The 13,171-nt window shown below is 38.7% G+C and overlaps 1 protein-coding gene across 6 annotated transcripts in view; it reads left to right on the top strand.

Annotated features, from left to right (window-relative positions):
* The window catches only part of LOC146002520 (uncharacterized), a 112,672-nt gene that overhangs the window by 48,347 nt on the left and 51,154 nt on the right, over positions 1–13,171 (top strand). For all 6 annotated transcript variants that reach the window (XM_083140420.1, XM_083140424.1, XM_083140419.1 and 3 more), the window contains exon 8: positions 10,188–10,758. In XM_083140420.1, coding sequence (XP_082996546.1) covers positions 10,188–10,758 — 571 coding nt within the window. The remainder of the gene's footprint in view (positions 1–10,187; positions 10,759–13,171) is intronic.

The raw sequence follows: 13,171 nt of genomic DNA, 5'->3' as shown, positions 1-13,171 counted from the left end.
CAGTTACCTTTGAATAGGCACTTGTGACTAAAATAGGCAAAAAACAGCCACTATAAATTCAATTATTCATCTCTGATGTGGCCTGAAATGGCCTACATTTTCTGGACAAGGAACTAAAATGTCATTTTTGTGGTGAATTCTCAGCCTAATTAGAATGTACAGTGTGTCTCAAAAGTAATAGCGCAAACTGACACAGGTGAAAGTATATGATAATAGAAGCAAAAAAGTCTCAGTAAACATGGGTCCGCAAACGAGCCATTTTCGAGATAATTGCGAATGAGTGATTACAAGCTGTCACTGACTTCATTGTTTGTAAATGTCATCCTACTTGGTAAAATGCTAATAATGAGTGGTTAGATGCCGTCACTGATTGCATTTTGTAAACACTGAGTTCTTTACTACTTGCGCGTTCCGAGGTTTGCTCTTTGTTTGCAAAACAGAACATTTCCGAGAGGTGCCGTTGTAATCAAACAGGATGGATACAATCAGTACGGGGAATTGTACATGCTTGTGACCAATTCCGAAATGATCCGGCGGTGTTCGTCAAAACTCAATGCGGAATCGCGTACATTATTGCATTCAGATGGAAGGACGACACTTTGAACACCTCCTTTAAGAGGTACGAGTGTACAGTAATTGTAACATAGAACTTACTAAAGTAGTGCTGTATTCCTTGTTAAAGTAAGTAGAATGTTCAATAAAAGCAATGAGATCTCCTGATTTTTCATACTGTATTATTGGTATTTTACCAACTAGGACGACATTTACAAACACTGAAGTCAGTGACTTCTTTTTCTCCACATATTCGCACACATTATTGGCATTTTGCCAACTAGGATGACGTTTACAAACAATTAAGTCAGTGGTGGCTTGTAATCACACATTCGCGATTATATCAAAAATTTCTCATTTGCATGTAAAACGACAGATATTAGTGTGGAATCCATAGTTTTCGGGGTCGCTAAGATGAATAGTGACACTCCCAATGCCACATCTCCAACAAGACACCTAGGGGCAGGGTGGGAAGGGGGTGGCATGTAAAAATAATAAAAAAACAACCGATATTAGTGTGGAATCCATAGTTTTCGGGGTCGCTAAGATGAATAGTGACAATCCCAATGCCGTTCAATTCCAAGTTCATCACCTATCAGGATGGAGGGTGAGAGGGGGTGAAAAATAAAATGTCAAAAATGACCTAGATTATTGTCGAATCCATACTTTTCGGAGTCTCTAAGCTAATTGGTGACATTCACGATGACCAAACATGGTACACATATAACTTACAATATGGAAAGAAATACTGTGGGGGTGAGACATCCCTGGTACCCCTAGGGGTGGGGGTGGGAAGGGGTGACATGTAAAAATAATCTAAAAGGACCGATATTAGTCTGGAATCCATAGTTGTCGGGATCGCTAAGATGAATAGTGACTCTCCCAATGCCATTCAACTCCCAAGACATCCCTGGCACCCCTAGGGGTTGGGGTGGGAAGGGGGTGACATGTAAAACGACCGATATAAGTGTGGAATCCATAGTTTTCGGGGCCGCTGAGATGAATAGTGACACTCCCAATTCCGTTCAACTCCCAAGTTCATTTTACTCTATAGTTAGAATTGATTATTTTCCTGTCTAATAGAAGATTTGGATAAATATATACCCGGGCAATGCCAGGCAATCACCCCCTCACCTATCGACATGGAGGGTGAGAGGGGGGGAAAAATAAAATGCCACAAACAACCTAGATTTGTGTCAAATCCATAGTCTTCGGAGTCGGTAAGCTAATTGGTGACATTCACGATCACATTTGAAATTAGTTACATTTCTACACTATAGTTAGAATTCATTATTTTCCTGTCTAATACAAGATTGGGATAAATAAATACCCGGATAATGCCAGGTAATCAGCTAGGTAAATATATAAAAATGATGCAAAATAACATTCTAGAAAGTATTTTATTCGTTCTGTTGGGTACCATGTAGATTGTAATTGTTACATTACGCTATAAAATATTTTACTGTGTGTTTCTGGAAAAGAGTTATTATCACAGTTGCTTCTATTATATTGAACATCAAGAATAAATACGTCTGTGTTATGTCTGTATTCTGAATGATGATTTAATATACAGTTGTAAGTCACACCTTTTGTCAGTTTACAAATTTTCTTCTAACCTTTTCTAATTTAACTATTGGAAAGAGTCATATAAAACTTGGATGTGTAAAAGTTAGAACATGGACAAAGCAAAGAAGCAAAGTTATCTGAAAAGTATAAATTACCACCTCATTTAGAAATCATAAAGATAATAATTTCTTCTTCAGTATGGTTCATAATCCATAAAGATTGGTAATATTTTTTAGTTTTTTATTAATGTCTTTGTTTTGTAAAATGTTTGGTTAGATATAAGCATTCTGAATAGAAGTGAAATATAACCAATCAAAATGCTTCTTTTACATGTAATTTTATCTGTTGATTTTGAATTATTAGGATCAGTCAATAAATAACGAGGCAGAGGATATTTCACAGTACTTACGTAACGAACCTCAGAAGTATTGTCTGCCACTGTTTAGGCATTTATCCCATTGTGACACCAGTCGTAAAATGGCATGCTCGTAGAACTCCTTTGGCTGATGTTGGAACCAATTGCGCACGTAGACCTTGACGTCATCGTCCGATTGAAACCGTTGTTCCCGCAGTGCTCTTTTGATGTCACCGTAGATGTGGAAGTCACACAGGGACAAATCTGGACTATAGGGGGTGGCTCAGGACTTCCCTCTTAAATTTTTAAAGGCATTCCTTTGTTGCGTTGGCTGTGTGTGGTTTAGTTTTGTCGTGCAATAGGACGACACCACGAGAAAGGTGACCGGAACAATTCGATTCGATTGCCTACCTGAGCTTCGTTCAAGTTTCACAATACCGCTGGGCATTGACCGTAGCTCCATACTAAAGGAAGTCGATGAGGAGTGGTCTCTTGCGATCGAAGAAGAACGAAAACATGACCTTGCTTGTGACTGGCACTAGTGTGGAGAGTCTTGAACTTTTTCAGGGTGGCGACAGACCTGGAAAACCTGGAAAACCGGGAAAAGTCAGGGAATTTGAGGTGTCAAAAAAAGTCAGGGAAATGTCAGGGAATTTCGTCTTCATTGACCTTTTTTTATTATTATTATTTATTTATTTAAATATATCGGTATGGAACTCTGCACGGGAACAGGAAATCTCGTTCGTAAGTTTCGGCCTCAACTTTTAGGCCCCTTTTATGCGCAACACAACCACGGCGACAGAAAACAGTGATGGCGGAGAAGAGAGAGAGAGAGAGAGAGCGAGAGAGAGAGAGAGAGAGAGAGAGAAATTTCTCTCGCCCTGGCTTCTCGGTGGGAATTTTAAATTCGAACACTCTTTGGAGGAAAATTGTTATAACTCGGGCACTATGGGAGCAATCTACTTCGGATAACTTTTGTTTTTCAGCTAAAACATCAGCGCATGCAACCGCATACAATTCAGAACGCCGAACCGAGGAAGGGGGTTTGGGGGTGCGACACCCGAATTTCAATGGAAATAAACATAGTAATCTGGAGTTTACCCCTTCTTCTCCCACTATTTTGGAGAGAAGCCGCAAACTTTAGTATTCTTTTCAAAGAAAGGATATTTCTCAAGAGAATGAAACATGTTTCATGTTCTTGGATGGCATACAAGTTTGATAATAAGCCAAAATGTGTTTTTTTTTTACGAAAAATAGGTAATTTGCATTTTTGGAGGAAAATTGTTATAACTCGGGCACTATGGGAGCAATCTACTTCGGATAGCTTTTGTTTTTCAGCTAAAACATCAGCGCATGTAACCGTGTACAATTCAGAACGCCGGACCGAAGAAAGGGGGTTTGGGGGCACAACCCCCGAATTTCAATGGAAAAACATAAAAATCTGGAGTTTGCCCCCTCTTCTCCCGCTATTTGGGAAGAAGGCGCGAACTTTAGTATTGTTTTCAAAGAATGGACATGTCTCAAGAGAACGTAACACGTTTCATGTTCTTGGGTGCCATACAAGTAGAATAATATGACAAAATGTGATTTTTCTTTTTTACGAAAAATAGGTAATTTGCATTTTTGGATGAAAATTGTTATAACTCGTGCACTATGGGAGCAATCTACTTCGGATAAGTTTTGTTTTGTAGCTAAAACATCATAGCATGCAACCGTGTACAATTCAGAACGCCGAACTGAGGAAGGGTGGTTTGGGGGCGCGACCACCGAATTTCAATGAAAAAAACAACAAAAATCTGGAGTTTGCCTCCTCTTGTCCCGCTATTTTGGGGAGAAGGCGCAAACCTTAGTATTCTCTTCAAAGAATGGATGTTTCCAAAGAGATTGAAACATGTTACATGTTCCTGGGTGTCATACAAGTTGAATAATGAGCCAAAATGTGAAACTCTGTTCGGAAATGTGGCATGGATATGTTGCGGAGAGGGGGAGAGGTTGGTCATCAATATGAATTTCCCGGGCTTGCTCCAGACCTGTGTCAGAGTCTCCACCTAAACATAAGAGTATGAAGGTCCAAAAAACACATTCATTTCGTAATCAGCACCATGATACCATATGGTATCATCGGGCGAGTACGACCTTACTCTGATGATACCATATGGTATCATCGGGGGAGTAAAGGTTAAGCCTCTAAATATTACGTGGAAAATGCATTGAATTATCATTATTTTCTTGTCCGTATGGGAGTAGTAAGGGGACTTGTCAACAGATGGAGGGGATAAGAGCGGGTGGTGCCGTCCGATAGTTGTCGGACGTCGTATAATAGTAAGGCATTTTGTTGGGCAAACTGAAGGAACATGGACACAAATAGGTTCCATTGATATATACGATTTTTGTCGAATATCGCCACCCGACAAAGTACCTCACTACAACATGCGACAGAAATTGCATGGACTGCAACATCCAACAAAAATCGAATGCATAAACAAGAAGAGCTTTAGACTGTAAATATGCTTCTGGAATTCAATTACTCTTCTGGCTCACTTCACCTTATTTAATGTAGCAGTGCTTACGAAGGTTTCCTTTCATCATCCTGACGTATTACTGGTTTCGCACAAGTTAACATACGTTTACAATGACATTGCACTATTCTTAGATATCAAGAAGAATCCAACCAAATGGGATATATATTGAATACTATCACGAAAAAGTGAAACATAAATCTGCATTGCTGAACGTTATAAAAATTGGTAAGTGCATGCTCCCAACCTTAAATTTACTGCAACACTAGTATTGCAATGAAATTAACGCCACTCTCTGTCCTGTCTGTTTAAACTCATTAGAGATGGTCATTAATCTCTCACTGAGTAAAGTTAATGTCCAATATTATGAAATAAAATTCTAATAATAAGTACGTAAATATTTTAATATCATATTTACTCAAATCATTCGATCATAAAAGCAAATCACTTTCTTCAAGAATTGACTTTTCTCTGCCAGCCCTGCTCAATTTTCACTTTCCATTTACTGATTTATACGAGGGGTGGCCAGAAAGTAATTTCTAAGTAGTAGGAACATTGATTTTTCGCAAACGTCAAAACCGTGAAAAATGGTATTTGCTGCGAAGTTATGTTTAGGATGTCTGGTGCAGTGATGTCTGGACACATTTTTCGCCCGTTCGAATATCGAAATAATGCGAATTTGGCATAAAATGCGAATTGTTGGCGTTTTTAGCGATTTTTTTTAAAAAGAAATGTTCTAAAACACCGAAAAATTCCATGAAATCCAACATTCTTGTCTTTTCTAGGCCATGTTTGTGTACAAAGAACATGCAAGTTTTCCAACATTTTACTCGAGAGTAAACTATAGTTTACGTACATGGAATAATTCCGACAGCCACATTAAATCGTGTATTTCCCACGATTTTTTGGATCCCCTGCGGGGGAGAACCGGGATGTTTTCCACCTATTCAAACTGCTCCGGCGCCCATCCAGCATCATATGAAGCTGGTACCTTGAGGAAACTTTGAGGGATAAAGTTAGCCAGGAGCATGGTGCTGATCACATCACCCCTACCTTCAGCGATGATCAAGAAAGTGTGGGGCCTTAACTCATCACACCCGTACTAGACACCATCATGGAAAAGTGCAGGGGAGCACTTTAATTTTACTTCCTCAAAAATCTGATCCAACATATCAAACTGTCACGAAAATACGTAGACCATGTGACCTACAATTTAAAATAATAGTTTAAAAGCACAATGGAGTATTACGTTTCGGTATATTTGGCAGATAAATGTTCTAAAACAAAAACGCGAATTTTGGGAAACGTAACACTAACAAGTCAAAAAAAGATAATGCCAATTTTTGGTGCCATAATATATCGGTATCTGTCACGTGAGATTGATTGATTTAAATTTTTTGGGTGCGTCGCCACTTATGGTCATTATGCACCCTTCAGTATATAGGGAAAATTCCATTATCTAAAATCCTTACCTTACAATTAAAAAAGTGGTATGGAAAATAACTTTCCCAAAATATCTTTCAAGATATCAAACTCTCACGAAGAAGCGTAAGCCATGTGACTTACAATTTGAAACAGTATTTTAAAAACACCATGAAGGTATAATTTCAGATATTTGCCAGAAAATGCGCTAAAATGAAAATGTGAATTTTGGGGAAAATAACACCGTATAGTAAAAAATAAAAAATAAGAAAATAAACCATTTTTTAAAAAAAAATAACAAAATATCAAGGTCCCTACCGATTAGGCATAAATAAAACAAGAATATCAGTTGTAATTTATTGCATTAGTAACAGTGAGTCTTAACCTAATTTTCGGCATTATCACCACCATTGTTCTGTCATTTGTCGTAGCATGGCACTAAATTTTGTATGCCCATGGTATATGTGTCTGACAGCAAAGACTGGAACTATCTCTACCGCAGCGTAGCTGTCAAATCCTTGCCCTGCCAGAAACCTCTTCAGTTAAGTAAAGAGATGAAAGTCTGTACATTCAAGACCAGGGCTGTACAGGGAGTGGCCCAAGATCTCTCACCTGAAGTGATGCAAAGGGCCCATGTGTACTCAGCTGTATGGGGTTGTTCACATTCGATTGGCGTGAATTTTCTGCACCATCGTCTGACCATACTATCACTCACGACGTCCGATCTGCACACCTCACACGATTGCTGGTGGCTCTGTGCCAAATTCTGAGCGTGCAATATAGGCTACATCGCAGTCGGTGGGAGACTGTATGAGAGCTGCAATATTTAACCTAGAACTGTCCTAAAACGGCTGCATTGCAACTGTACCAGATTACAGTTACATGCCACTTCTTCCTGCCTGCATGTGTGTGTGTCGCTCTCCGACCACTAGTGCTGCGTATAGGCACCATTGGAGCTTTTTTCAGCATTCCCCTCGTATATGTACTTACAGAAGCTTTTATTATTAGAGTGTTCCTGTTTTAATGTGTGGTTAGCTAAATCAGGTACCTATACAAAACAATGCAATTCTATAAATTCCTTGCGTTAAATTTCTAATACCTACATACCCTTTTCGTCAGCAATAATGGTATAACTGCATGTTGTCAGTTTCACAGTACTTCACTTGGATATACTGTACTGAAGCAGAAATCCCATTGATAATGTAAGGAAATATGACACTTTATTTTGTTCGATTCAATTGTTTCACTTATATGCAAGAATTAAGTTGTTTGCTTTACAGAGAAGAGAGAAGTAGCTTTATGCATTGAAAAATGAGTCCGCAGTCCGCACTCATGTTTCTTGAAAGCAGAGGGTTCAAAACCTCAGTGGAAATATCAACATATAATACCGAGAATGTATAAGGAGACTGATATATTACAAATTGTATTTTTTAATCATTCGCTCTTCACTCTTATCTCATTTAGTCGTAACTTTAAAAATAACCAAGTATTTTATTTTAAACTTACTGCGTATGACAAAATTCTGTAATCCTTCCCTAGCTTGTGAATTGCAATAATTTTCGAAATTCACTATTTTGCACTTTGAATTCAGATCATAGAGAATAGAGAAATTAAGTCAATTTCATCGAAGATAATATTGGTACTTAACAAAACCATACGTGGATTTATGTGAGTTTATTATTTCTATTTGCAAAAATATCGATTTAGTTTAGTTTGTAATTGTCAGGGAAAAATTTAAATTTTGTCCTGGAAAACCTGGAAAAATCAGGGAATTTCATTTCTTTTTGTTTGTAGCCACCCTGTTTTTTGGTGGATGGGAATCTGACTCGACACGGCCGCTGCTCGGTTAGCAGCCTTTGCACATACCTTGCCAGACACGTAACACCATCTAGTGGGAAAACATGCGGGAATCAGTTTCATCACACCTGCACCTCCTTTTCTGGCCCATTGACCCATTTCTAACTATCATAGTTTTGGTGTAATATCCTCTGCTTCGTTATTTATTGACTGAGCCTCATATAATAATAAATGAACCATCTCACAAAACTACCAAGTTGCAAGGTACACAGAGTGTAGAAGAGTAGCTGTTACAGTAGATTAAGTAGCTCTATAGCCCTCCTTCCCAGTGGAGGCACATTTCACAGTGGTGCGGGCCCCACATTAACATATATAAGCCTAAAGGAGACTGAAACAAACAAAATAGATTTATGATGAATAGATTCTCTGGGGGCTATCTATCAGTTGAATTCTTGAAGGATTTCCAAACTTTCAAGAGCTAACATCACTGATCTTCAGGGTAGAACTAACTGTTTCACTTCTACCTTGAAGATGGGAGTGACGTTAGCTCTCGAAAGCTTGGAAATCCTTCCACAACTCACCTGGTAGATATTCATCATTCGTCGCCAGAAAATCTTTAAAACTTATCTTAGATTTATGTTGTCTTAACTGTACTGTTACTGAATGTCAGACATGGAGATGACTGATCCCTCAGTTTATGAAAAATGATTACTATAGGGTGCCCCAAAAGAAACAGGATTTAATTTAAGAAAAAAACCATTTCATATATTTATTAGTTGGCAAAGTTATTACATTATATGAAAGGGTGAACATTGCCATTAAATGTGGAAGAGAATATCTGACAAAATGTCCTCCATGATGCATTTGACACTCGAATTCCTTTGACATAATTCTGAATCACTTTTTGGCATAACTGTGGCTCAATGTCGTCGTTAGCTCATTGAATTTCTGCTTTCAACTCAAGGAATTGTTATCTTCGCAGCATAAACTTTGAACTTAATGAATCCCCAGAGGAGAAAAATTGCACAGTGTGAGGTTGCACAGTTGTTTCATTTGGGGCGCTTCTTTTATCGAAAATGTTAGGTAATTTGCCCACAGTTTCTATACTTGTAACAAATTTTAATGATCGTCACTTGCTCCTTCATCATGTAGCGCTCCATATTGACTAACCGCAATGTTTTACTACAACATGTGACACCTCAGAATGCTGCCAACCCTGCAGGGGGAAAAGATGGCACACACTTAAAATCCTGCATTACTTTTCGGACACCATTTACTATATTGCTTATCTTCTTTCATTATAAGAAGAGCTGAACTGATGCTGTTGCTAACCATCCTGAAAATTATAAAAAAATGATTATTTTCATTATTTTTGCAACAACATTTTGGGGAGACATGGATTTTGTGACTAAGTAATTATTCATATTTTGGGAAATGAGAGATGCAGTTGTAAAAAATTACTGAGAAACTTATTTGTCACATTTTTAATACAGCTGTTTTTAGTTTATTCTATTAATTTAGGTGGCCACAGCCACCATTCTGGCAATCTAGGAACAAGAAACATCAGAAACGTGCCAAGCAACAGTGCAACACGTTCCAAGGACGATGGTGGCAGTGGTCACCAGAATTAATAGAACAAACTAAAAACAACTTTGTGGAAACCATGAGTACTAAGTTTCTCTGTAATTAAATTATTATCTTGTGTGAAATTATATTTTAAAATTGATAAATGCACTGAACTATCTGGAATAGTTATAATTTTCTACTATCCTATCAACGTGATATGGTAAGAGTCTCGGCATTTGTATTGCTATCATTTCTAAGTGGTATCAAACGAGACCTATTTATAACATGTTGTACAAACTTTAGTTGTAAGTTTTCCTATAATATTATTTCTTAAACTTATTGCATTATATATTGTATTGAACTGTAACTAAGTCAGGTTTTTTTCTCTTTGCATACGTATTCATATTTAGGGAGGTCAGCAGGCTCTAGTAACTCCAAAGACCAAAACTGCCTTAGCCAATATGTTGAGCATTCGACTTCAGGGTGGAACGATCCAAGGTACAGCACCAACTCATCTGTCTCCGCAGGGAGATGGAACGGCAGCCGGCCAGCTCCGCCTGATGACAGCACAGCACCAATCTCAGCAACAGCTGCCTTCTCCACAGATTCCACAAGCTCCTCCGCAGGCACAGCAAATTCTGCAGCAGTCCACACCACCTCAGTTGGTTGCATCACTGCAAACTGCACAGCATGATCCTCAACAGCAGCAGCAACAGCAACAACAGCAGTTGCTCGCTTATCAGCAGCGTCGCACTCTCGGAAACATCACAAACAGCGGGTCGCCAGTTCTTGCCATGACGCCAGCTGCTGCAGCTCCTGTAGGACAGATTCCGCAGCAGTCTCCCGTTGCTGCAAAACCAGCGAATTTCACCAGGACAGCAATTCCAAAGGGAGCAAGTTTGGGAACACCAGCTGTACAGCAAGCAGCACCAACAACTGCTACCAGAGTTCAGTTTTATGGACATAACCCAAATATTAGATGTAAGTATGGTTAGAGGTTCCTTAGCAATATTCAAAATACTGTGACAGGTGTCAGTTTACATTTCTGAAAGATTAATTCTAATCATTCGAACAAGTGTTCTCGGGTTACATCTAAGTTAAGTCTATGTTGGCCTCCAACATTTCAAGCACATACATTCTTCTCATCATCAAGGAATATAGAAATGGAGACCACTGTAGGGTTAAATATATGACTGTGATGGGGCGGAGTTTGGATTCTGTCTTCCTATCAGCTTGTTCTGGATCCTGGTGTTCTTATTGGCAGGAGCTTTGTTTTTACGGAAGATAGCATTTTGTAGGTTTGTCGCGTATTACTCACAAATCCAGAATATGAGAAAAAGGAACGTTAAAAACTGTACTTATGTATGCGAGTATGTTGTTTCTACTGTAGAACGACGTTTCGGAGATTGACTGTCTCCTGCGTTACCCCCACACCCCCTATACGCCTTCATGGCGTGGTGCTATGCACAGGGGAGCACTTTACCTTTTTTTTTTACCTTCTTCAGGTTCGTATAAAAAGACTAGGTACTTAGCATAGTACTGCGTCGAAATGTAATATGAGGATTGTGGATAAGGGTTGGTTTGGATACATTTAAAATACAAGACGAAAGAATAAACTTCACTAGGGAAAACTTAAGCGATGGAAAAATCAATTTTCTGGATCTTAGTATTTTGAAAGAAGGGAACAGGATTAGAACAGGAGTACATCATAAACCCCCTATGGGGGAACTTATATATTAACAAGGAATCGGCGCACCCCGAAAAAACAAAGAAAAACGTATTCCTAAACTTTTTTATTAGGGCTGGTAGACTATGCAATAATGGAAAAGAAAAAGACAACGAAATTCGGTGGATAAGAAAAACAGGATTAAAAAATGGATATACAAATAGAGAAAGGGATAAGATTGCAGGGAGAGCACAGAAAATTATTAGGAAATAAACCAAAAAAGAGGAAGGGGATCAAAAAGAAAGGGAAAAAATCGAAAATAGGAAGGTAAAGTATGTTGGCATCCCTTACCATCAAATTGTATCTGAAAAAATCGGAAAAATAACGAGAGATTTCGGGATCGTTTACGGGATGAAAGCCCCAAAGATTGTAGAAAAATACTTTACCGATTATAAGAAAGGAAAGACAACTAGGGAAATACCGTTAAAACAGAAGGGGGTTTATCGAATAGAATGTCAATGCGGGAAGGAGTACATAGGACAGACGGGTCGAAATATGGGTAAAAGATGGAGCGAACATGAAAAGGATATAGGGGAAAAAGTTCCCAAAACGGGTCTCTCAGAACATATTTTGGAAAGTGGTCATAGAATTGCAAAAAAAGAGATAATTAGGAAAGAGGGGAGGAAGTTAGGAAGAAACGTGTATGAAACAGCGAATATTTGTAGGGGGGGAAGAATATAATCTTAATAGGGACGAAGGAAATTTGGAAGAAGGGTGGATCAATTTCCTCAAAAAATGGGACAAAGCCTGGAAGATTGAACCCAATATCGGTTTCCACGTCACTCCGGAAGTTATACAAGCTGCACGGGAAGAACGTGAATTTACATTGGATTTGTGACGTAATAAGGGGAAATGAGAAAATAAAGGGGAGGGGAAAACATTCGTGGAGAACTGACCTTCGTGTGGATTAGGATACACAGTTGGGTAGGAATGGCCGAACCTGCAAGTTGTATAGTGATTCATGCAGGTTTTTTAGATTTTTAACTTCTTTAACTTTTTTACCTGTGAATAGGTCTATTGTGCAAGTTTTTTTAGTGAACGACAAGCTTTTTACGTACTTCTAGAGCAAGAACATAATATTTTAAATTTATCCAAACCAACCCTTATCCACAATCCTCATATTACATTTCGACGCAGTACTATGCTAAGTACCTAGTCTTTTTATACGAACCTGAAGAAGGAGATAGCCAATCTCCGAAACGTCGTTCTACAGTAGAAACAACATACTCGCATACGTAAGTACAGTTTTTAACGTTCCTTTTTTTATATTCTTTTTTTTTTTACGGAAGAGTGGCTTCCAGGCATGACTGAGCTGGAGTCCCACGTTTCTGTTAAGATTGGTACTTTTTCTCACCTACCTGGCTGGTACATACCCAGTGGACGCCCATGGCACAGTGGTTCGGATCCCACTTTAAACTGAAGGTCCAGTCCTAATTAGCCTTTCTGTGCATAAAGTGGACTTTTAAACAACAAATCAAATCAATCCCTCTCATTCTCACGGCTTGCCCTCACCCTCACAAACCTTCAGAGGGTGAGAGTGAGGTCTGCCCTCATGAGGGTGAGAGTGAGGTCTGCCCTCATGAGGGTTAGCCTCTGGTGATAACAATGACTATTTCATATCAGATCCGCTTATTATCAGTGTAAAAAAAAATATGTTGATATGGGAAA

This window comes from Lepisma saccharinum, chromosome 18 (assembly GCF_977018435.1).
Source record: "Lepisma saccharinum chromosome 18, izLepSacc3.1, whole genome shotgun sequence".
Lineage (NCBI taxonomy): Eukaryota > Metazoa > Arthropoda > Insecta > Zygentoma > Lepismatidae > Lepisma > Lepisma saccharinum.
This window is presented reverse-complemented; position numbering and strand designations above follow the sequence as displayed.